At 42.4% G+C, this 26003-nt stretch overlaps 1 protein-coding gene across 1 annotated transcript; it reads right to left on the bottom strand.

Annotated features, from left to right (window-relative positions):
• Positions 1–183: 183 nt before the first annotated feature.
• Positions 184–25209, bottom strand: snrkb (SNF related kinase b). Its single transcript, XM_061821444.1, has 6 exons — positions 25046–25209; positions 23900–24042; positions 23124–23426; positions 22623–23017; positions 7135–7276; positions 184–1501 (listed from the first exon to the last, which is right to left on the bottom strand). The coding sequence occupies exons 3-6, from the start codon at positions 23342–23344 to the stop codon at positions 520–522; spliced, it is 1740 nt and encodes a 579-aa protein (XP_061677428.1). The 5' UTR covers positions 23345–23426; positions 23900–24042; positions 25046–25209; the 3' UTR covers positions 184–519.
• Positions 25210–26003: the final 794 nt, after the last annotated feature.

The raw sequence follows: 26003 nt of genomic DNA, 5'->3' as shown, positions 1-26003 counted from the left end.
TCTGAGCAGATGAGTTTTGATGAGAAGACCAAAATATTCCTGGTATTCCAGGTGGTGTGCATCCTAGACGTGACAACAAAAACGATTCGGGCGAGTGATCAATGGACGGAACATTAAGAGGACAGAGAATGATACAATCATCTCAGTCTGAGGCATATTATATATATATATATATATATATATTATATATATATATATATATATCATAACATATTGTAACAGTCTCTGAGCTTATATTAAGAAGTTTGTAACCAAAGAAGCAGGTTGTGGAAATGGAAGAAGAAGAAACAAGTGCTTTTTTTCTGTGAAGCCTTCGTCAAGACAGCCTTCTTCCATCGACAGTGTGCTTGCTACAGTCATTGTTTGATTGGGAAGTCGAACAGCAAAGTGGGCGATAACGAACTACAGTGAAGCCACTGTGCTATAAGACAAAGTGGAGCTTCAAATTGTGATCTCTGTTGCACTCCAAAGTGTCCCGTAGCCACGTTCACACAGCTGGGAGTGCGTGTTGTGTGTCATTTAGAGCACATGGCAACAGTTGTACTGGGCCAGCGGGAGGATCTTGGCTTTATTGTTTGTCGGGATGTTGAAGGCCAACGCTTTCTCACACAGAGGCAGCTGGAAAAGGCGCTCACGCAGTTTGAGGCTGTGACGTTTCCCTGCTGGCTCCGTCCTAGCGGCGGCTTCGTCCCAAGACACCGTTGCATTGTGGGATTGGGATCTGTCAGTCACAAAGTCATCCCTCGTGCCCGTGTCTGTCCTCTGGTCCTTCTTTCCCGTGCGAGATGTCTTTTGTTTCTTGGGTGTTGCGCAGGCGGCAGGTTTGTTGAAGTTGTTGTTTGGTTCAGTCTCCGGGCTTGTGGGCTCCATCCAGCCCTGGCAGCATGGCACCCTCAAAGCAGTCTCTGGCTCGCACGAAGCGGGGGGCTCGGGAGCACGACTGACCAGATTGCCTATGTGACCCATTGGTTGGTATGAAATCACAGACGAGGTGTGTATGTGGTCAATCTCCATCTCTGCTCCTTCCATCATCTCCTCCGGGCTTCTTTGCTCTTCCTTTCTTTCCTCTTGGTCATCTGCTCCTTCAAGCGCGACCTCGGTTTCCTTCTGTGGCTCAGTTCCATTCAACGACAACAAACCTTCACACTCTGTGGCCAGGTTGCTCTCCTCCTCTTCTTCCTCCTCCTCCTCCTCACAAATCTGCAGGAGAGCCGGGAGGTTCTTTGTTACACGAGGCTCATCGGCTGGTGCTGGGTGAAGCGAGTAGCCGAGGTTGACCTGCCGTGGAGCAGGCAAGGACTGCGGCTTGGCGGCCAGCAGGTCGCCGCACTCGACCATTCGCGAGAGTGGCGAAGTGGACGAGAGAGCCCCTGAGAGCCAATGGGGAGGGGCTTCTGGGCTGAGCAGTACATTGTCCAACCCATGCAACCAGTGGTGAGCTTCAATCTCCTGCAGCGATGCTCGGAGTGATGGATCTCTCTGGAGCATCCTGGAGATCAAACTGACAGAAGACAAGAGAATGACATAATGCACTGAAGAAAGGAAGCCACCAAATTCATCCACTTCAAATTCATTTGAAGTGATTTTTTACATTTAATTCAAAACTACTACGGTTAGCTGGAACGAATCAGGATTTTTTTTCAACATGGTCCAAATTAGAATTTTTTTCCATTGCCTTACAGTAATTGCTCAATAAAGGGTGATTAATTGATCGCGGATTCAGTGCATCACAGATTTTTTTCAAAGGTTTAGCATAGTACAAGTACTCAGCCACACATCTCTTACAGAATAGATCACTGGTGTGCAACTCAAGGCCCGGGGGCCAGATCTAACCTGCTGCGTGATTTTACGTGGCCCGCAAAAGGTGTCCGTGTCTGTATCTGTGTCAACTTTCATGACTCTTGTGAAAATTTGTACAAAAATTTCAAATTGTCGTGAATTATAAATGATAACGTTGAGATATTCTAAGAATTTTTGTGTTACCAAACATTAACTTCTTTTTTTTTTCGGCTTGTCCTGTTAGGGGTCGCCCCAGTGTGTCATCTTTTTCCATCTAAGCCCATCTCCTCTCTAACACCCACTGTCTTCATGTCCTCCCTCACAACATCCATCAACCTTTTCTTTTGGTCTTCGTCTTGTTCTTTTGCCTGGCAGCTCCATCCTCAGCACCCTTCTACCAATATACTCACTCTCTCGCCTCTGATCATGTCCAAACCATCGAAGTCTGCTCTCTCTAAGCTTGTCTCCAAAACATCCAACTTTGGCTGTCCCTCTAATGAGGTCATTTCTAATCCTATCCAACCTGTTCACTCCAAGTGAGAACCTCAGCATGCTGCCTCCAGTTCTGTTTCCTGTTGTTTCTTTAATGTCACAGTCTGTAATCCGTACATCATGGCTGTTTTATAAACGTTGCCCTTCATCCTAGCGGAGACTCTTCTGTCATATAACACACCAGACACTTTCCGCCAACTGTTCCAATCTCACAGTCATAACTGCCCACCGAGACACACCACGACAACGTGGCCTGCGACAAAACTTAGTAGGACATGCCTGGTATGGAGTCGGCTTTGAAACCAAATTGATTGAAATGTTGCAGCAATGACTCATAGAAGGTCAACTGGGCTTGTTCTTAGCAGGAAAAGGCACCTTATTGGGTACAGGTACCTTACAAGTTTAGAACACATGCCATAGTAATAGATTTATTCATTAAAATCACAAATAACCCAACCTTTACCAGACGAATAGATAATGCACACACAACAATTTTGATTGGAACACATGCAAGTAAAGACCAATGTTTAACTTGATTATAGTTTAAAACATCACAATATATTCCTGGTCCCCTTGTTGCTTTCGGCTGACAACATTGCCAGGAGAGGGAGTGTCATAAATGGTGCAACTGCATAAGCCAGGAAATCACAAGTTCATAACATGTCCACATGGGCTACTCACTCATTTACTTAGGGCATCCCCAGTAGGCATGAGTTTATGCTGTGTTTGCATAGCGACCTCAAGTGGTCAAATAAAATACCTGTACCTCTCGCCAAAGTGCAGTTTCACAAATTGGTACTGAAACATAGCTAGAACATACACTCCCTTGTGAAAGTATTCGACCCCCTTCACCTTTTCAACCTTTCGCCACATTTATGCTTTAAACATAAAGATATAATGATATTTTTTTGTCAAGAATCAACAAGTGGGACACAATCTTGAAGTGGAACAAAATTTATTGGATATTTTAAACTTTTTTCAACAAATTAAAACCTGAAATGTGGGGTGTGCAGTATTACTCAGCCCCCTTGCATTACTACTTTGTAGTGCCACCTTTTGCTGCAATTAGAGCTGCAAGTCGCTTTTGGGTATCAATTTTGCACATTGACAGACTGAAATTCTTGCCCATTCTTCTTTGCAAAAAGCTCGAGCCTGGTGAGGTTGGATGAAGAGTGTTTGTGAACAGCCAGTCTTCAAGTCTGCCCACAGATTCTTGATTGGATTCAGGTCTGGACTTTGACTTGGCCATTCTAACACCTGGATACGTTTATTTGTAAACCATTCCATTGTAGATTTGGCTTTATGTTTTGGATCATTGTCCTGTTGTAAGATAAATCTCCGTCCCAGTCTCAAGTCTTTTGCAGACTCCAACAGGTTTTCTTCCAGAATCATCCTGTACTTGGCTCCATTCATCTTCCCATCAATTTGAACCCTGTTGCCTGTCCCTGCTGAAGAAAAGCAGGCCCAAACCATGAGGCAGCCACCACCATGTTTGAAAGTGGGGGTGGTGTGTTCAGGGTGACGAGCTGTGTTGGTTTTATACCAAACATATCGTTTTGCAGTGTGGCCAAAAAGTTAAATTTTGGATTCATCTGACCAGAGCACCTTGTTCCACATGTTTGGTGTGTCTCCCAGGTGGCATGTGGCAAAATTTAAATGAAACTTTTTATGGATATCTTTGAGAAATGGCTTTCTACTTGCCACTCTCCATTAAAGGCCAGATTTGTGCAGTGTACAACTGATTGTTGTCCTATGGACAGACTCTCCAACCTCAGCTGCAGTTCATCCAGAGTGATGATGGGCCACTTGGCTGCATCTCCGATCAGTTTTCTTCTTGTTCAAGGTGATAGTTTAGAGGGACGGCCAGGTCTTAGTAAATTTGCAGTGGTCTGATACTCCATCGATTTCAATATGATTGCTTGCACAGTGCTCCTTGAGATGTTTAAAGTTTGGGAAATCTTTTTGTATCCAAATCCGGCTTTAAACATCTCCACAACAGTATCTCGGATCTGTCTGGTATTTTCCTTAGTCTTATTGATGCTCTCTGCACTTTAAACAGAACCCTGAGACTATCACAGAGCAGATGCATTTTTATGGAGACTTGATTACACACTGGTGGATTCTGTTTATCATTATCAGTCGACACTGGATCATTGAGAGAAACTCATTGAACTTCCGGATTAAGTTTGCTGCAGTGAAAGTAAAAGGGGCCAAATAATATTCCACACCCTACTTTTCTGTTTTTTATTTGTTAAAAAAGGATAAAATACCCAATATATTTGGGTCCACTTCACGATAGTGTCCCACTTGTTTTTTATTCTTGACAAAAAAATAAAAATGTTGTATCTTTATGTTTGAAGCCTGAAATGTGGCAAAAGGTTGAAAAGTTCAAGGGGGCCGAATACTTTCACCTTTGTAGGCCTTATCAGATTTGGCCCTTTTTTGTGGTGATCTGTTTTAATGTTCTAATTCATCAATCCAATCACTGATGTCATTGATCAGCGCTGCTTCTTCTTTTCCTTTCGGCCTGTCCCGTTAGGGGTCGCCACAACGTGTTATGTTTTTCCATGTTCATCTATATCCTACATCTCCCTCTCTAACATCCACTGACCTTATGTCTTCCCTCACAACATCCATTACCTTCTCTTTTGGCTTTCTCTCACTCTTTTACCTAGCAGCTCCATCCTCAGCGCCCTTCAAGTTATATACTCTCTCTCTCACCTCTGGACATGTCCAAACCATCAAAGTCTGCTTTCTCAGAGCTTGTCTCTAAAACATCCAACTTTGGCTGTCCCTCTAATGAGCTCATTTGTAATCCTATCCAACCTGCTCACTCCTAGAGAGAACCTCAGCATCTTCATTTCCCCCCACCTCCAGCTCTGCTTCCTGGTATCTCTCCAGCGCCCCCGTCTCTAATCCGTACATCGTGGCTGGCCTCACCACTGTTTTATAAACTTTGCTCTTCATCCTAGCAGACACTCTTCTGTCACATAACACACCAGACACCTTCTGACAGCTGTTTCAACCTGCTACTACCACGTCCCATCTTTCATGATCATTCTTCTTATCAATTCAAATGGGGCCGGATACACTGGTTACTGTGGTGACAAAATGAGAGTGGATTGAGCTGACTGGATTGAAGACAACCTGGAGAAAAATGTGTGTTGATAGTCACTGGTGCTCGGTAGAGGACTTGAATTGAATTATTGCTTGAGGTGTGTTTACATACTTTTAATAAAATATGGCTCACGTGCCAAAAAACGTTATGTAGCCTAGCAAGCGACTGCTCGCCCTCTTGCTAGCGGTTGTATGTAAACATGCTGCCATTCTGTCGAATCGTGCTCTGCAGTTTCTGTGTTGGAAAGTAATTTAATTACAATAAAATAATTAAAGTAATTAAATTAATGTTACTTTAATTACAATAAAGTAATTAAATTAGTGAGTTAGCACCTATTATTTCTGTAATGTTTTGAGCTAACTGATTGAAATACATGATCTGACCAGAGCAGTGATTTCCAACTTTTATGGAGCTAAGGCACATATTTTACAATTAAAAATCTCACAGTACAACAACCAACAGACAAAAATTAAAACAAAAGTAGATACATTAAATTACTACAACGTTTATCCAAAACAAAACCCATATAATGAATGTGAAGATTTATTTGTATATAGTAGAATCTGTTCATCTGCCATGAATGCAAAAATGTTATCCCCATTTCTCAGGGCCAAAACAAAAACTCATGAGATCTGTTATGAATATCCCAAAGGTTGTACTGTTCTGCTCAAACAAGCCACCATGTGATCGCAGATTGTGTTGGATCAGATATCTTGCAGTGTTTGTGGTCAAACAACCACCCACTGGGCTGACAAAATTTATGCTTACTCGACGGGAAAATTAATAAAAAGAAACTCGCAAAGAACACATAATATTGTTGTATGATGAGAAAGTTGTATGTTGCAGCCCACCACCCCTAGAGAAAAAGTTCCACATAAAATTGTCGTAAAAAACAAAACAAAAAAAAAACAAATGACAGCACGATATAGCTTTTCTCACAGCTTCATATTGTTGTAATGACAAACGCACAAAATCAAAGCAATTTATGCAATAGTTTTTAGTTAAGGTTCACTTTTGGAAAAACCTTACATCAAGAGGTGGTCTAAAATACATTTGCAGAATACTATGAGATACTATTAGATATCCATCCATTATCTGAGCCGCTTATCCCCACAAGGATTGCAGGAGTGCTGGAGCAGATCCAAACCAGATAATTTAATTAAATTTTAAGTTTAATTTAGTTGAGTAGGATAATCTTTACAGGAATCTTACAATTGGACCAATGGACAAACTCTTCCATCCATCCACTTTCTTCCCTGCTTATCCACGCTAGGGTCACTGGTGAGCTGGAGCCTACACCAGCTGACTTTGGGTGAGAGGTGGGGTAAAATTGGGCCAACCACAGTTTTTAAAAACCCATGAAACTATTTCATTCATGTGTCCCAAAGAATGCTCTATTGCAGCTCAAATGTAAAAGACAGTGTCACTGAACAACGAAAACTTTCTTGGATCGTAAAGGAAAGTGACTGCTGAGTGTTTAATGAAGCTTGTCTGTGTGCAGCTCTAGTGGAGCACTAAAATTATTTGCTGAAACTAAAGAGCTGCTTTTACGGTCACTGGTTATTTAACACAGGGTGGCTCACCACATCAAGTGAGCAAAATTTAGTCGGCCTTCAGTCATAAAAGTAGTACAAGGATGAGGATATGATGGAGCAACATTGTAGGAGGTTGTTTTCCGTTCGGTGGTGGTGAAAGAGGACAATTGACTGAATGCATTAACATGACTGTGGTCCGTGTGTACTTACTCTCTGCAGTCACTTGAGACGTGGTCAGGGATGGAGTAACGACAATCCAGAATCATTACCAGAGTCTCACTGTCGTTGGCCTCTTGGAAGGGAGGAACCCCACACACCAACATATACAAGATCACCCCCAGAGACCAGATATCTGCAACAAACAAAAGCAACAGAATAAATATACACACAGTTAAACATAAAGATTTGAATCCACGTGAAATAAGAGGAAAGTCATAGTGACATCTGTGTTGAAACTTTTTGCTACTCTTGACTTCTGACCCTCACCCAAAAGACAAACAGGTACACATGTATGCTTCCTGGTGCTGGCAGTGTATTTCCTTCTATGGTCTCCCTCCCTTTCCTTCCCTGCCCTTTCACCTCCACTTATTACACACACACTCGTGTTGTCATTTCTCTTTCAGGGTTACTTTGCTTCCATGAACAGTGAAATGCAGGAAGTGGTCAAGCATATCATTTCCTATGCAAAGGCTTCAGCTTATGAAAGACCGATAAAGATATGGCTGGACTTGGGAATGTTAGCAGTTAAAAAGAAACAAAACGTGTCATACGTGCACTTTAAAATGTGCCACAGAGAGGCAAATATTTGGTGCTTTCTGAGGTTGACTGTCCCACTATTCAATTTTCCAGAATGAGCTACCAAGTAACATTGTAACAACAGGATGCTTTCTTGATGCATTTGAAGTAACAGGACAAAATTGTTTTGCGAGCACTCAGTAGGCTGCAATTCTCAGCCTTGAAGGATGAAGGAGAGAATCAGTCCTTTTTTGCACTGTAACACAATAATACAATCAATAATACACCCTGGTTTAAGTGCCAACTGAGCTCTTTCATTATTTTCTTTAAAGTCAGAAGCTGTCTCCATAGATTCCTTGAAGTTTTTGTATCTTTGGATTCAAACTGTTTGAACTTAGTCAAATATTTGGGATATTCTTCCACAAGCTTCTCACAATAGTTGCCAGGTATTTTAGCCCATTCTTCCTGACAGAACTAATGTAACTGAGCTAAGTTTGCCCTCCACCTTGGTCGATCATAAATTTTCAATAGAAGTGATAGTCAGGTCTCTGCCACCCCAAAACAATGACATTGTTATCCTTAAGCCACTTTGTAACTTGTTTGGTAAGATGTTTGGGGTAATTGTCCATTTGGAAGACCCATACAGTTGAAGCCAAAAGTTTATGTATATTGTGCAAAAACATTTTTTTTTCTCTCACTGTCTGAAGTCAAATCAGATCAAACCTCTTCTTTTTCAGGTGAGTCAGGATCACCAAAATGATTTCATTTTGTTCAATGCCACAATAATGACAGAGACAACTTATTAGAGAATTTTACATTTACGTTTACAAAAGTTTCCTTAGTATCGAGTAGCATTTCCTATGAACTGCATGACTTTGGTCAAACGTTTTGGATAACCTTCCACAAGCTTCTGACAGCACTCTGTAGGAATTGTGGCTCATTCCTTGTGACAGAACTGGTATAACAGAGTCAGATTTGTCAGTTGCCTTGCTCGCACATGTCTTTTGAGATCTGCCCGCAAATTTTCGATGGGATTCAGATCAGGGTCTTGTGATGGCCTCTCCAAGACATTGACTGTTGTCCTCAAGGCACTTTTTTTTAACCATTTTGGCAGTACGTTTAGGGTCATTGTCTATTCGAAAGACCCATTTGCGCCCAGGTTTTAGCTTCCTGGGTGACATCTTGAGACATTACCTCAATATTTCCATGTAATGTTCCCTCTTCATGATGCTGTTTATTTTGCAACAGCAAAACAGGCCCACAACATGATGCTGCCACCTCCGTGCTTCACAGTTGATATGGTGTTCTCAGGTCTAAAAGCTTGCCCTTTTTTCCTCAAAATGTAACAATGGTCATTATGGCCAAATAGCTCCACTTTCGTTTCATCAGACTAAAACAATAGACATCTCTCCAGAAGTTAATATCTTTGTCTTGGTGTCTTTTTGCCAGATGTAATCTGGATAGTTTTATGTTTCTTTAAGAGTAATTGCTTCATTCTCACTGTGTGGCCTTTCACCACATGTCGGCGCAGGACTCATTTCACTGTGGATAATGACACTTTCTTACAAGCTTCATCCACCATCTTCACAAGGTCTTTAGTTTTTGTTAAGGGGCTGATTTGCATATTTTGGACCAAAAGACATTCATCTGTGGGACACAGAGCTACTCTTCTTCCTGAAGTTTGTGATGGCTGGACATTCCTACGATGCTTATACTTGCATATTGAACAGATACACATGGGACCTTCAGGCATCTGGAAATTGCACCAAAGCATGAGCCAGACTTGTAAAAATCCACAATTCTCTGATTTCCTGACAGGTTTCTTTTGATCTTCCCATGATTTCAAACAAGGAAGCAGTGTGTGAGGTGTGGCTTTAAATACATCCCCAGGTGTGCCGTGATTTATCTCATATGGTTTCAGTTAACCTATCAGAAGCTTTCAAATCCATGACCTCATCATCAGTACATCCCCATGTTCTTTAAAGACAGTACATTAGTGTAGGTAAACTTTTGACCTGAAAGAAAATATTTAAAAAATTCTCTAATAAATTCTCTCTCTCATTATTGTGGCAAATAATGTGTATGTCAAATATGTAAACTTCTAGCTTCAATTGAACATGGACAAGATTTAACTTCCTGCCTGTTATCTTGAGATGTTGCATCAGCATTTCCACATAATGTTCTTTCCTTATGATGTCATCTATTTTGTGACATGTACCAGCCAACTTCATCTAACGTTCCAAAAACTTGTGAGGTACGTTAACTGAAGAATAAATTATCCATTGGTGTGAATGTGAGTCAGAATGTTTTTCTATAAGTATCCTGCGATTGGCTGTACCCCACTTCTTGCCACAGCTCACGTACATCTGTAGTGAGTTTATGTGGTATAGAGAATGGATGTATGGATGTCAAAACAGAGCTAAAACTAGACATCCCTCCACAATGTATGGGGGGGGGGTCAAAAAGAAAATTTCTGAGGGATGTTGGGGTGACGCTAGAGATGTAACATTTTTTGCACTGTCAATTTGAAATAATGTAATTTTTTTTTTTTTTTTTTTTTAGAGGCTATAAACTTTTGGCCAGGTTTCCAAGTGCTTTTTTATTTTTTAAAAGTTTCGTCCACACATGGTGGAAATAAGCAATATTTGCACTTGAAAGTGAAATTCATAAATTTTTTCATACATTTTTAATGATACCTTGATATAAAAATAGAAAACCCTGTGGTTATATCATCCATGCACCCGCATACACAACCATACGGTTTCTAGTAAACACACAGCCATTGTCCATCATTACAGTCCTCACAATCGGTCTCAGTCATCCCTGTACATTGTACACAGTCATGCTTGTCTCTGTTTAGAGAACAATTATGCAATAGGGTTAAGAATAAGTAGAATAGAGTAATGTACCTTTCTCAGCTAACAAGGAAATATTACATACTCTAGGTACAGTAGCTACCATTAGTAGCCTGCTGAGCACATAGACCAGGAATGAACTGATGACACTATTTTTAAGATGTTCAATATTACTGATAGCTATCTATCCTCAATCAAATTAGACTGGGTTTAAATGCACACAAGCTTAATCATCTATCGTTCAGCAAACCATGTCAGCACTACAGTATTGCTTAATGCTGAAATTCAATAATAAAAATGACTCACTGTACTTCTGTCATGTTTTATTACAGTATAACGAATCAATAATTGCGATTAGGAATTGAATATACAATGACAGTTTTTGCTTATAACTGCAGCATGCAAAAACAATGTGTCGCTTCACTCTAACCATAGTGCAACATGACAGGGAAAGACAGTAACAAAAGCCCATGTTTTCACATTTCAAACATGACTGTCTGAAGCAGACCTCCCATACTAAGTTGCAAACTCTGCAACTAGAGATAAAAAGAAACGACACCTAATCATAGAAGCTTAAATAAAACCCTTATGAAAGACACCAATGTGTTGAGATTTCTGGGGGGCTTTTTGTGACAGTACAAACAGAATCAGACTGTGTGTTGTTGATACATACAGTGGAGCAGAACACAGCATGATCTAAAAACAGACAAAAGGTTTCTTATCTATAATGTTCTAAAATTGATATTTTTTTCAAGTGGTTTGTTTCCCATGTGTGATTCCTTGTTACATCGTACCCTAAAGCAGAGAAAGGAGTTATGTCAGACTGAGATGACGCCAAAGCACACAATTTATGGGCAATGATAACGGTTGGCCTTGGCAACAACAACAAAAGGCAAACAGGAACAAAAATATGGAGCTAAAAAGTAAAAAACTACCTTCTATTTCACTCTAGATGTTTGGTGTGTTTTGAGGACATGATTCAAGATCTCTCAGCAAACGTCTGTATCGACACTTTAGGACATTGCTGGAACAAAAAGGGTCTTTTCGCAAACAAAAAATTGCTCTGGGATACTATGCTGATAAATTAAGGGTAGAATGTAGAGGGAACAGGTCCAGTTCAACCGCTAACCTATTTTTAATAGCTTAATCTTAATACGTTTTGTGTGTGTGTGTGTGTGTGTATATATATATATATATATATATATATATATATATATATATATATATCTCTCGCCACGACTTGGACTTGAGTCATAAATATGCTAAAAAAAAACTTGCAAGTCATCATGAACTACAACAATGTATTGGGACAACATTCAGGGACAACATTCACTTAAATGACTCACACTATCCCAAACACTAAACTTGTGCCTCATGGGTGGACAAGGAAAGGCAATCACCATTTTATAGCATTTGTTTCCATCTATTAAAAACAAAAATGGCACCGATTCCCTGTGAAGTTACTTTTCGTGTCAAAATGGTGAGTACCCTTCAAAATAAAAGGCTCCAAGCTGAAAACGGGATGTCAAGTTAAAACTTGCACATAGAAAAGCATTTGCCGTGTTGAAATGGTCCAAAATAACTTTTAATAATGATAATTAACTTTTAACTGAAACTAATGAATATTAAGTCAATTGGGTTAGCTCCAAACACATTGACTTTTAGTTCTTATGTTTGATACTGATACTTATTATGAAAAACCCTGAGTCAAATATTAATTTTAGCTGATGCTGCTTAGAGAATGGATGTTCATAATTTGGACACCCTGTACATAAAACAAGCAAACTTTTTTGGCCCAACCCCCTAAAAGAATCGGAATCACGAATTGATTAGAACCAGAATTGGAACAGGAATCATATCAAATTCAAACGATGCTCAATCCTAGTCCCAATGATCCAAGGAGCTAAATTGTCTGAGGCTTTATCCCCCCTGGCAGAGTCACCAATGTAAAACGTCCTAGATGAGGGACCAGAGAAACCACGTCTCTCAAGACTTTTACGATGCATGAAAACATTGGAAAAGGTTTTCCCTTGTCTGGACGCATGTCACCAGTGCCCAATTTTTGAACCAGGCCTAGAGGTGTGGTCAAAGGCAAGTGCCTGGTGGCTAAGTCTGCACCCATGGAGCCTGGCCAGGGACACCCAAAAAGGGTGATGTGGGTACTCCTTCCCATGGCCTCACCACCTGTATGAGGGGCTGCAGTGGTCAGATGCAGTGTGAGTTGGGTGATGGCTGAAGGTCTTGAAAATCTCATCGTTGGTTACAGAAACTGGCTTCAGAGACAAGGACCATTCTCTGGCAGAGAAGGAGCCCAAGGTGGTGTGTGATAAGAGTAGTTCCAACAAGATCTTGTTGTGCTCGCTTCGACATACTGCTTGCGCTCTGGTACCAGTCTACTCTGTGATCTCCAACCCTCATTGGAACAGCGAAGCAGAAGGAATAAAAATCAGCACCTCCAGATCTGAGACCATGGTCCTAAATCAGAAAAGGGTTGAGGGCCCTCTCCAAGTTGGGGATGAGATTCTTCCCTAGGTAGAGGAGTTCAAGTATCGGGAGTCTTGTTCACAAGTGAGGGAAGAATGTAACAGGAGATTAATGGGGGATCCATGCAGTGATATGGATTTTGTATCAGTCAGTGGTGAAGGAGCTCAGCTGAAAGGCGAAACTCTCAATTTACTGGGTGATCTCCATTCCTACCCTCACCTATGGTCATGAACTGTGGGTTGTGACAGAAAGAACACGATCCCAGACACAAGCAGACAAACATTTTCCTCGGCAAGATATCTGGGCTCGCCCTTAGAGATAGGGTCTTAGAGAAGTCTGTCATCTGCGAGGGGTTCAGAGTAGAGCCACTGCTCCTACACATGGAGAGGAGCCAGATGAGGTAGCTCAGAAATCTCTTTAGAATGCCATCTGGATGCCTTCCTGGTGAGGTTTTCCGGGCACGGTCCACCTAGAGGAGACCCGGGAGACAACTCAGGACACACTGGAAAGACTAAGTCTCCTGGTTTGCCTGGGAATGCCTCATGATCCCACCGGAAAACCTCAACAAAGTGGCTGGGAATAGGGAGATCTGGTTTCCTTGCTAAAGGTAATGCCTCTGCAACCCGACCATGGATAAGCGGAAGAAAATGGATGAGTACCAAGTATGAGCATCAAGTCAAAAAGTTAGTCTCTGAAAGTTGCTGGACTAGATTTGTGCTGTCCATGTTTTTCTCATGGTCAGTTTATATTGGTTTGTTAACTCTTGTATATTCAGGCAGAGAATAAGAACAAAACAAAACTCCAAAAAGGGCAGGTACTCTAAACTGCTGTTTGGTGCATAGGCAGGGAGAACACACTCTTGTTCACCCCAGTGGTGAACCTCAATTTACATTTTCCGGAGCGGGGCCTGTAGTGGAGGGTGGGGTGGTGGGTGGGGCATTGGGGGCAGTAAGTATACCAACCCCTGCTCAGCACATCTCACTGTGTGCAACTCCATCGTGGATGAGACTCAAACCACTCTCAAGAGGACTGGTAACAGAGCTCAAGCCGTGTGTGACAATTTCTCAACCTCCCATACCATCTTGGGTGACTTCCCTACCAGGGTGACATTCCATATCCCTAGCACCATATTCTGTACCCTGGATTAGATCACCAAGGTTCCTGCCTTCAGCCACTGCCCAGCTCACATTCCACATTGGCAGGTTGTTCTCTTGTTTTGGTTTGCTTGTTCGGAAGCCCCTACCCAAGCAAAGGAGCTGGAAGAACTGGTGGCCAGGATGTGAAGGGTTCCAAAGGATTCTGCCTGCTCTTGTCCTTTGTCCTTTTTTGTGGAAGCCTCAAACCAGTCTGTGATAGAGCTACATAATACTGAATCAATGACCACTGTGTAAAACTGTCTCAGCAGCTCTCCTGGCAGGCCATGCTTCCTCAGAAGCTACAGGATTTACATCTTTTGCTGGGCTTTTTTCAGTCTGGAGTTGATGTTCGTCTCCCACTTCAGGTCTGTGAGACTTATTGCCAGGAACATGAAGGTCTTGACGTTTGACAACACACTTGGGCATGCGTGAGGGGCAGCTGTAGGATGGATTTCCCCTGAAGTCTACAGTCTTTAGTGTTTAGCTTTATGTTGTCAGCCATACCAAAGCTTCTACCTCTCCAGTTCCTGTCGATACACAAACTCGTCACCCTATTTGAGGAGGCCGATGACTGTGAGGTCATCTGCAAACTTCAGGAGTTTGACACCCGGGTGTGTTGAGGTGCAGTCATTTGTGTAGAGCAAGAAGAGCATCAGGGAGAGGACACAACCTTGGTCGGGCCCAGTTCTGATAGTGCGTGTGGATGAGGTGGTGTTGTTGATCCACTGGGAGATGGTAGGCTAAACACTGAGCTGGATAAACTTAGAGGAGAGGGGTTTGCAGATGATCGTGCATCCTGTCGAGGTATGCAAGGATGAAGTGAAGGCCCATGTTGACTGCATCACGCGCAGACCTGTTTGCTCGGCAGGCAAACTCCAGTGGGTCCAGCCGGAGACCTGTGACACTCTTAAGGTGAGCCGCCACAAGTCGTTCAAAGTACTTCATGACCACAGATATCAAGGCAACAGGCCGGTAGTCCTTCAGACCAGAGAGTGATGGTTTCTTGTAGCCGGAATGATAGTGGAGCGTTTGAACCAGGTTGGTACTTTGCACATTTTCAGAGACCTGCTGGAAATTTTTGTGAAGAGTGGAGCAATATCGTCAGAGCAGACTTTGAGGCAGGATGGGGACACAAGGTCTAGGCCCCCACTTTGTTAAAGAAGCATGGTCTGAAATTTAGCTTTCGAAATTTGCTACCATGGAAGTAATGATTAAGTGATGATTACAACGTAATGCAATAAAATAGCATGCCCCCGAGCATCACTCCACCCTCTCTTTTTGCCATGGTGTCAAAGACTGGATATTTTTCCTTACCCCAATATCAGGAACAATCATTGTTATGGTTCTGAGTCAGCAATGAGTGATTAACAAAATTCGTCATAAAATATGTAATAAAATACAATCGTTCTATAATATTTACAGCTCTGCAGTACACAGTACATACAGATCACAGTTCAAAGACCACCACTGCTTTCACTACATACTGTACGCTTTTATTTTGTGGCATTGAAAATATGCCAAAAGGAGCAGCCCTCAACCAGGGATGTCAAAGATAACATGACAAAAGAACAAATTTACACGGGAAGTTACAGTTACATTTTTTTTGAGGGCCACATCCTAGTTATGGTTTGTATAACAGTTTATTTAAAAAAAAACTGGTGGTATGAAAAAATGCTTGCAATACTGCAGTAATTAAACTTGGAGAAAAAAAAATGTCCTTTCAGCAAAAAACAACATTAAGTCAAAACACACGATACACTACTGCGGGCCATATAAATTACTGTTGTAGGCTGGATCTGGCTCCAAGGCCTTGAATTTGATGTCTGTGATGTAGCTGGGACTCACATTCAAAGCAGTCAGAGTCCAGCTGTGTCCAAATAGTAGTTCAGTACAGTGTTATCAAATTTTAAAGGATCAAAGAGTGTTTGTTTACATTAAAGGTTAAGTGTCATTCCTATAAATGTTCTAAAATAGATATTGTAATGAAAAATACATAACATCATTCACTTAAATGTCCATACGAAAAAATAAACATGAGCAGAGAGCGCGTCTTCTATGCGCAAAGTTGCGCAAGTCTCATTCAACATCCAGGTAGTAGCCATATTGCCTGCATCCTCTGTTTATTACGTCACACCGCGACATTCACCATTGACAACACGCTGTGGCACTGACTATATGGGAGACAGAAGCTCTTTTCAAAGAATAGAACATCTCACAACCAAGTGAAGTGACTGGGGCAATTTTACCCCATCATTTCGAGCCATATTTGGATGATATGCAGATCACTTCTAACTAACAACAGACTCCCAGACAGTATGAGCAAGCCCGGCCGAAGCTGTCCGCTGCGGACACAATCGAGTGACCGGGGCAATATTATCCTATCGTTTCGTTTCGAGCCATATTTAGATGATATGCAGATCAATTCTAACTAACAACAGACTCGCAGACAGTATGTATGAGCCAGCCCGGCCGAAGCCGTGCCCCTCGTCTGAAGCCGTGCTCAGCGCCAACGGGTACATCGACACATTTAGCACCCCTGACTTATGTGCGCGGATCTTTTGTTACATTCTGAGAGTTCTGAGAGGATTACGCCCCCCCCTCCTTCCCCCCATAAACTTATTTTTTTTAGTAGCTGCATACACACCTAACTGTCATTTGGAACCCACGAAGCTCTTGTCCTTTGCACCCGTGCAATCCATTTTTCACGACGAACCGGGTCTTTTTGAAAAGGATGAAGAAAGAATCCATCCTCCCGAGTGTTCGAACAATATCCAGCAATACCACGAACCGGCATTTTGGCTAACACGAAGGAACAAAGAGCTACCTTCCAGCAGTTAAGCTAGCAGAAACATACGAGACTGCTTGACTGGGCGTATGCTACTAACGTCACTTCCTGCTTCTTCTCGAAAACAAATCCCTCAAGAGGATTTTCATGGCGGGAGTGACAAAAAGCCCTCTACGCCAAAATGATGTTGTGGGTGAAAAAACAGATGGGTCGATTCTGGCTGCCTTTTTTTCATTTATAACATACTAAAAATCATGCATTTCTTGAGTGTGGCACTTTAAAGATGTTGGAAAATTCTAATAATGTCAATAAAATAAAAAAATGTGTCCATAATTGACCCCTCCGTACAGGGCACTTAACCACGCCTCCTGAAGTGACGTCACGCCACGTGCGCTGACGTCAGACAAACAATTAGCAAAAATATTGGCGCAGCACGAAAAGAATAGAGTGAAAATGTCCGATTTACCGGCTGATTTCTCACTCGCATTCTTAGCTAACAGTGAAATATCGTTGAAAAGCAGACAGCAGGCCTTCAAGTATTTCAGCGAGGGGTATTTCAATGGTATATCCATGCATATCGATGGAGAAACCATTGATATTAGCGCAAGATCTTTCCAGAGTCAGAGGAAGACCGAGAAGCAACATAATATAATATATTATAACCCAAAGACGAATTCGTCATTAACAGTTTCCTATTTTCGTATTACATATCACACTTGTGTGCAGAATCTGTATATGTATCTGTATAGCCGTTTGTGAACCGCCGTATGAAGGAAAAGAAAGCGAGGCTTGATTTACGAGTTGTTTCGCTTGTTTTCTTTGTGTAACGTCACGCGCTCCCCTCAATAATTATTCTTGAATTAGGGCCGAACCTACGTAAGTCCCGACCGAGTACAACAATCACTACTTTATAGTGTCCTGAAACATCCTTCGTTCAGTCTTGGTGTCTCGGTGCACGTCGAATGCTTTTAAGACTGCTAGTCTGGTTTAGCTCAGCTAATTAGCCGCGAACAATGGGACATGTTTGTGCAGTCAGATCATCGCAAAATATCGCTCAACACAGATCAAGTGTGACAATCATTCACACGTAGCTATATTATGCAAGCGAAAAACAGATGAGTGCACACAAAATGTTCCCATAAGATGAGGAATACAGAGAAGGCAAACACACTTGCAGCAGTGTTTGACTCAACTGCAGAACGTGCCCAGTTGGCTGGCTCGCTGAGACTGACCCAGATACACACGCTAATCCTTTGCAGAGACACACACACACACACACACACACCACACACACACACACACACACCACACACACACACACACACTTGAAACGTATATATTACACACAACCACATAAGCAGATGAATAAGAAAGGACGAATAGAACGAGGAGTCCCGATTTAGGATGAGGCATTGAAAAGAAACACAGACACGGGGTCAAAAGGACTCTAAAAACACCTTTCCAAAGACAGACACAAAGAGGAGGTGTGATGTTATTAGGAAAAGAATGAAACTGGAACCGATTGTGATTCTTGATTAACACATCACGGAATTATCCACCATTCTTCGTGAGCTTTCTTCTTGAAGCAGATGTCACGCTCTTCTGCTTTACTTCATCCAGACAATAGTGTAAAAATTCTTCCTAGTTTTCAGGCAGGCTTAGTGATTTTTCTGTGCCTTGTCAAAAAAAATGATGAGGTTGAAATTAGGGTTTTTGACATACGTCAGTGAAACTACTGAAAAGACCAAGAATTACAGTACACTTCTTTTTCTTTCGGCTTGTCCCGTTAGGGGTCGCCACAGTGTGTCATCTTTTTCCATCTAAGCCTATCTCGTGCATCTGCCTCTCTAACACCCATAGTCCTCATGTCCTCCCACACAACATCCATCAACCCTTTTCTATGGTCTTCCTCTCGCTCTTTTGCATGGCAGATCCATCCTCAGCATCCTTCTACCAATATACTCACTCTCTCACCTCTGGACATGTCCCTCTAATGACCTCATTTCTAATCCTATCTAACCTCCTCACTCCAAGGAAGAACCTCAGCATCTTCATTTCTGCTACCTGCAGTTCTGCTTCCTGTTGTTTCTTCAGTACCACCGTCTCTAATCCATACATCATGGCTGGCCTCACCACTGTTTTATAAACTTTGCCCTTCATCCTAGCGGATACTCTTCTGTCACATAGAACACCAGACACCTTCCACCAAGTGCTCCATCCCACTTGGACCAGTTTCTTCACTTCCTTACCACAGTCACCATTGCTGTGTCTTGTTGAAAGTATTTGAAGTCGTCCACTCTCGTTATCTCTTCTCCCTGGGGCTTAACTATTCCTCCTCCACCCCACTCATTCACACAAATATATTCTGTTTTACCTCGGCTAATCTTTATTCCTCTCCTTTCCAGTGCATGTCTCCATCTTTCTAATTGTTCCTCTGCATGCTCCCTGCTTTCACTGCATATCACAATATCATCTGCGAACATCATGGTCCAAGGGGATTCCAGTCTAACCTTGTCTGTCAGCCTATTCATTGCTACCGCAAACAGGAAGGGGCTCAGCGCAGAACCCTGATGCAGTCCCACCTCCACCTTAAATTCTTTTGACACCCCTACGGCACATCTCACCACTGTTCTGCTGCCCTCATACATGTCCTGTACTATTCTAACATGTTTTTCCGCCACACCAGACTTGTGCTTGAAGTACCACAGTTTCTCTCTTGGTACTCTGTCATAGGCTTTCTCCAGGTCTACAAAGATACAATGTAGCGCCTTCACGGATACTTACTTCCGTCCTGAGTCTAGCCTCCACTACTCTTTCCCATAACTTAATTGTGTGGCTCATCATCTTTATTCCTCTGTAGTTTCCACAGTTCTGAACATTGCCTTTGTTCTTATAAATGGGGATGAGCACACTTTTCCTCCATTCTTCTGCCATCTTCTCTCCCGGTAGTATTCTACTGAATAAGTTGGTCAAAAACTCCACAGCCACCTCACCAAATTGCTTCCATACTTCCACTGCTATATCATCGGGACCAACTGTCATTTTTCATTCTGTTCAGTGCCTAACGTCTCTTATTAATCTTGCTCTTCCCTTACTAATCATTGCTACTTTGCAGTCATTCACACTTGCCTCTTCTACTCTACCTTCTCTCCCATTTTCTTCATTCATTAACTTCTCAAAGTACTATTTCCATCTACTAAGCACACTACTGGCACCAGTCAACATATTTCTATCGCTATGCTTAATCACCTTTACTAGCTGCAGATCCTTCCCATCTCTATTCCTCTGTCTGGCCAACCTGTAGATATTTTTTCCTCTTTCGTATCCAACCTTTTGTACATGTCATATGCCACTTGTTTAGCCTTCGCCACCTCTACCTTTGCCCTACGACGCATCTCAAATGTATTCCATACGCCTCTCCTCAGCCCTCTCGGTGTCCCACTTCTTCTTCGCTAATCTCTTTCCTTGGATGACTTCCTGTATTTTGGGGTTCCATCACCAAGTCTCCTTCTCCCCATTCCTACCAGAAGACACCCCAAGTACTCTCCTCCCTGGGTCTCTGATTACCTTGGCAGTAATATTCCAGCCTTCTGGGAGCTCTTCCTGATCATCTAGAGCCTGTCTAACTTCTTTCTGAATGGCCCCACCACATTCTTCCTTTCTCAACTTCCACCACCTGATTCTCTGTTTTACTTTTGTCGTCTTAATCTTCCTACCCGCGACCAGAGTCATCCTACACACCACCATCCTATGCTGTGGAGCCACACTCTCCCCCACCACCACCACCACCTTACAGTCGGTAACCTCCTATCCTAATATATATAATATAATCCACCTACGTGCTTCTACCTTCACTCTTGTAGGTCACTATGTTCCATCCTCTTCTTGAAATAAGTGTTCACCACTGTCAATTCCATCGTTTTTGCGAAGTCCACCAATTTCTGCCCCTCAAAGTTCCTTTGCTGAATGCCATACTTACCCATCACTTCTTCATCGCCCGTTTCCTTCGCCAACATGTCCATTGAAATCTGCACCAATCACAACTCTCTCTGGGATGCTCAAGACTACTTTGTCAAGTTCCTTCCAGAATTTCTCTTTCAACTCGGGGTCACATCCTACCTGTGGGGCATAACCGCTAACCACATTATACAAAACACTTTCAATTTCAAGTTTCATCATCATCACTTGATATCATACTCTTTTCACCTCCAAGACATCCTTAGCCAGCTTTTCCTTTAAAACAACCCCCACTCTTGGATGCGGACTATATCAACCTTTCTCATAATCATCATGTCAACTAACTCCTGAGCTTATCCTGTCATAGTCCCAACATTCAAAATCCCTACACACAGCTGTATGGCCTGCGCATTCCTTCTTCTTCTTCTTGCCGTTTAAGCCGCTTTCCTCCTCTTTTTTTGTCTTCGACCTATATTATCTGAATTTCTTCTTACGCCTTGCAGATTAACATTTCCGGAGGCGGGCGAAGGAAACACAGGCCACGACCTAACTGTTATGGAATTCGTATGATGAATTACAGTACACTTACACTTGGGAAACACTAGTTCACATGTCACCACTTGTGGGGTGATTCTGTGATTCAGTAGCAAAGCTAAGACATGCGACAAAGGACTATTCTTGTATGCCTCCCCAAGTCGGCAAAACAGTTGTCCCGTGTTAAATCGCGGTTCACTTTTTCCAGCTTCATTGCATTGTGGATGTTTTCCTTTATGTATTAATAATTCTACTTCTGACACAGATGTTTCGCTATATCACCAGATCTTACAGTGATTATTTTACCACTAAGACTTACTGCTAACTCAAGTACCAATAATTGCAAGCCAGCAGGGAATAGTTCTTTAAAGAATCTCCAGAGGGTGGGAAAGTACAACAGGCAGAAGTTACACAACTCTATGACTGGGGTAAAGTAAACATTGTTAGTTAATTGAGTATAGCGTACCACCACCAGTCACCATGAATTGTAATCCATAAACAAGTGGTTTGGATAGAGGGGTAATGGAAACAGCCCCTGGTACCCTTTCAATCACTTCATTGAACAAACACTAATAAAATAAAGAGCATATTCGTAGACCTGCTAAATATTTCTGTACTCCATACACAGTGTCAAAAGCTGAACTCAGTAAAAAACAGAGATCTTTATGTCCTCATACATTCACTTCCTAGTCACTCAATAAGCCAGACACGATTTTTAAAGCCAGGTGCACGTTGAATGTCACATGATGTTGAGCCTGGTTGGACATAAATAATACCCTCATCTCACATGCAAATACTAATGGTTTGTAATGAAGTGTATGCATGAAGCTTTATTATATAATGAAATAATACAAGAAGTACTTGTTGGGGTCTGGAATCTAATCACTGCGATAAATGATTAGTGTCCCAAAATCGTGATATACATATCTGAGGACTTTGAGACTCCCTCCAAAATAGGAGTTGATTCCTCCATGTTCATTCTAAAAAAAAAAAAAATGAATGACACGTTGCCGAAGTCACAATTTAACCATATACATATTTAATGGGTGGTCAGCGAGTCCAGAGACCATACTATCAACAACTAAACTAAAGCGTACATTTTTATGTTATGTCACCGTTAACTGTCTGTATTTTCTGTGTTCATTATGATAAGATAAAAGAGGACACATCATGCGTAATTATACATAATAAAGAGTTTTAAAAGAGTCTTACCCACAGCTGGAGCATCATACTCTTCTCCCAGCAGAATTTCAGGTGCGGAATATGCCAGGGATCCACAGCTGGTGGCCAACATTGTCCCAGGTTTGAATAAGTTACTGAACCCAAAGTCTGTCAGTTTCACTGCCCCCTGCTGTGGAAAGAACACCACATTCTCTGGCTTCAGGTCTCGGTGCACCACGTGAAGCTCGTGGCAGTATGCCACGGCTCGCACAATCTGGGCAAAATGGCGTTTGGCAGTGCCCTCAGCAACGCCAGTCTCATGGCGAAGGATGTAGTCGTACAGGTCACCCCCTTCTGCCAGCTCCATGACCAGGTAAAGGGTGGTGGGTGTGTCAATGACCTCATAAAGACAGACCACGTTGGGATGTTGCACCCGCCTCATACATCTGAAAAGAGTAGAAATTGTCACACATCCAAAGTGTTTCGTAAAGATGCTTTGGGTCATAAAACTCCTACAGATATCTGCTGTCTGTAATTCAAAGCACTCTATACCTGACTTCCTGTAAGAGGTGGCTTGTTGCCATGACATCAAGTTTGGTCTTGTCAATCATCTTGATAGCAACCAGCTGCCCAGTGTTGACATGGCGAGCCAGTTTGACCACTGCATAGTGGCCCCTTCCCAAGGTCCGACCCACGTGGTACAGTCCGCTGAGATTCAAGCGGTCTGATTTGAGGTGTTCATCTTGAGCCGGGATGTTCTCTCCACAATCCATGTTGACATCAAAAAGGTTTTGAAAATGTATGGAAGTTGGAAGAAGACGCGTGTGCTAAATATCCTTACTGCATGTGGGTTGCCTATCAGCGCAACAAAGAAGAAAAAATAAATAAATTGAGAAAGATGTTCTTAAATGTTAAATATTTTGCATCAGGCAGTAGTATATTAACTGCCCTCAGCCAGTCAGTGGTCACCAGTCAATCATAGAGCACATATTGCTAACCCTAACACAACCATTTACACCATCATTGCACAGAAACTGAATCCATGCCCCCGGCACAAAAATCAGGCACCTAAACCAGTACAGTACTGTATTTGTGATGCCATGAATTAAAATACATCTTCAAAATTTGGTGTGGTGACATTGTGCCAAGAATTAAAAATTGCCTCAATTAAAAACAGTATTTGTAAAAGAAGCTTGTAAAAGCATCACGTTAAAAAAATGTCAAACATGGATTCAGAAGTTGTCCAGTGGACTTTTGTGTAAAACAAGTTCAAGGTATAAAAGACAGAGATTAATAGCTAAATTATAGTGTAGAAGTAGCACATTCACCTGAGTTTGGTGCAGGCAGCGTGGGTTCAGTTCTCGCTCAGTTAAGATGTGAAGGTTGGTTTGAACGGCTGTCTGTCTCTGTGTGCCCTGTGAATTGCTAGCGACCGGTTCAGGTTGTCGTCCACCTTTTGCCCAAAATCAACCTGTGACGCCGAACACAATAGTGAGAATCAAGGGCTGGATCGTCAAGATGGAAGGAGTGTGATGTGTTCCTTTTGCACCAAAAATTTGGGAAAAAAAACAATAAGGAAAAATAAATATTTAACTTGCTTATTGCTAACTACTTTTTTCCCCAGTTGCAAGGTTTTATTTTATAATCAGGTAGACTATGTGTTCTCTGTATGATTTTGTAAGTCTAATTTAGAGACGAAGCACATCAGATATGAAAAAAATACTGCGGTTTTGTGGTTAGTGCCACAACGTTAGGTCACTATGGAAAATAAAATTTTAAAAAAATAAACACGGAGACTGTAGGCTGCCATTTCCTAATCCCAACACAGGCCAGATGAGGGGGGATAAATGTTTCATTGAACACAATTTATATAAGGGTGGAATTGAAGTACAGTAGTAAACATGTCTTGTTAGAGAATTCAACATTTTCCATTGTCTCACGTGGAATGAGAAAACGATGTTGTGCTTTCTTAAATTACACTCACCATGCACAGATGGCACGCCTGATCAATATTGTAATCGGAAACCTTAATGTATGCCCGAGTGCGTGCGTGTGTTTGTAACAATGTCCGAGTAAATTGCGCGGATGATGTCATCATGTGATCTTCCCGAGGGTAACAAGTCCATTTGACATCAGCGTCAGTCATTCTTCTGGTACCGCTCTTTTCTATCGCACACGAACGCCTCGTCGTCTCTCCATCCTCATCACTAATACATCACAACCCGACAGCGGCAGCCTCGCTGTTTACGTGTGACAAAGCTCATCAATGGAGGCCTCGTCGTGTTAATCGGAACAGTATTAAAGGCGTCTGGTCGCCGTCTCCCCGAGGGGGCTGCCAACTGTGGTGTCGCGGCCAGCTGTTCTCACTTGGCCGGCCCGCAACTGCAGCCCCGACTTTTGGCACATCCACCATAACCAACGAAAGTCGAAAGACGCCGCGACTGAAATTCAGTAAACGACGCCGTCTGACTTACCCTCGGCGCTGACATCCCGCCAACCTCAACCCGCGAGGGTCCAACTCGCTGTCACACGACGAACTTAAAAAAAGGGAAGAACGTCGACGACGACTCATCTGCTTCCTTCACTCAGCTCCATGTTGTCTCCGCGTGCACACTTCCCCTCCTCACTGGGTTGGGGAGCCAATGAGAGGGCGGCGCGGGCACGAGCAGTGAGAGAGCGAGAGAGACAGACAGAAAAAGACAGACGAGCATTTTTGTGCCACTTGTAACCGACTAGTATGCAATGAAATCAGGTGTGTGGACACAGATTTTAGAGGGCAGGTGCTCAAGCCCAAACGGAGGACACAAGAAGAGCAAAATGGGGGAAAATGCTGACATCTTTATCAGAAAGTGGTTGTAAATAGGGGCTGAAGGTAGCGGCAAGTGTGTGTGTCTTTGTCTCTCTCTCTCTGTGTGTAGGGGGTGTACTTTTCCCATCTGCTTGAGGGAATAAATGGGTTGGACTTTTTTTTTCCCATCCAGGACTAAATTGGTTGGTGCTCGAGCACCACTTGGGTTCCATCTGTGCAAGTACCTGAAGACAATCTGACAAATAAACTGTGCTGCACTAGCAACACAACACAACTAAAGCCAGCTAGTAGGCATGTGTCTTGCTCTCGTACTGTCATTACCAAAGATAGAAATACTTTCCAAAGAATCTATTGAGCGTTTGTACTCAACGAATATCCTTGTAATCCCACTTGTAAGGTTCATGTATGATAGTATAAACTCGAACTCTGTTCTGTCTAACTTGTGAGGACCATGAGAATGCGTAGAATAAATGTTTAAAAGTCTTTCCCTAAGAGAGAGAAAGAGAGAGAGAGAGAGACTTCCTTCCTTGTGACGTCAATACATTCCGACTCGCTCCCCCCGGCTCAACGGAGTGGTTATATAACGTGTTCCTGTGTTTTCTCTCCAAATAGCAAGGCAGTCC

The sequence above is a fragment of the Syngnathoides biaculeatus genome, chromosome 6 (genome assembly GCF_019802595.1).
Source record: "Syngnathoides biaculeatus isolate LvHL_M chromosome 6, ASM1980259v1, whole genome shotgun sequence".
In the NCBI taxonomy this organism is placed as follows: Eukaryota; Metazoa; Chordata; class Actinopteri; order Syngnathiformes; family Syngnathidae; genus Syngnathoides; species Syngnathoides biaculeatus.
This window is presented reverse-complemented; position numbering and strand designations above follow the sequence as displayed.

What these genes read in the sequence shown, in the direction of transcription:
- snrkb (XM_061821444.1), bottom strand. Translation starts at nt 23,344, where the DNA reads ATGGATTGTGGAGAGAACATCCCGGCTCAAGATGAACACCTCAAATCA. An exon ending in CACCTCTTACAGGAAGTCAG is followed by an intron (nt 23,018 to 23,123) that starts GTATAGAGTGCT and finishes TACTCTTTTCAG; the next exon opens with ATGTATGAGGCGGGTGCAAC. An exon ending in GTATGATGCTCCAGCTGTGG is followed by an intron (nt 7,277 to 22,622) that starts GTAAGACTCTTT and finishes TGTTTGTTGCAG; the next exon opens with ATATCTGGTCTCTGGGGGTG.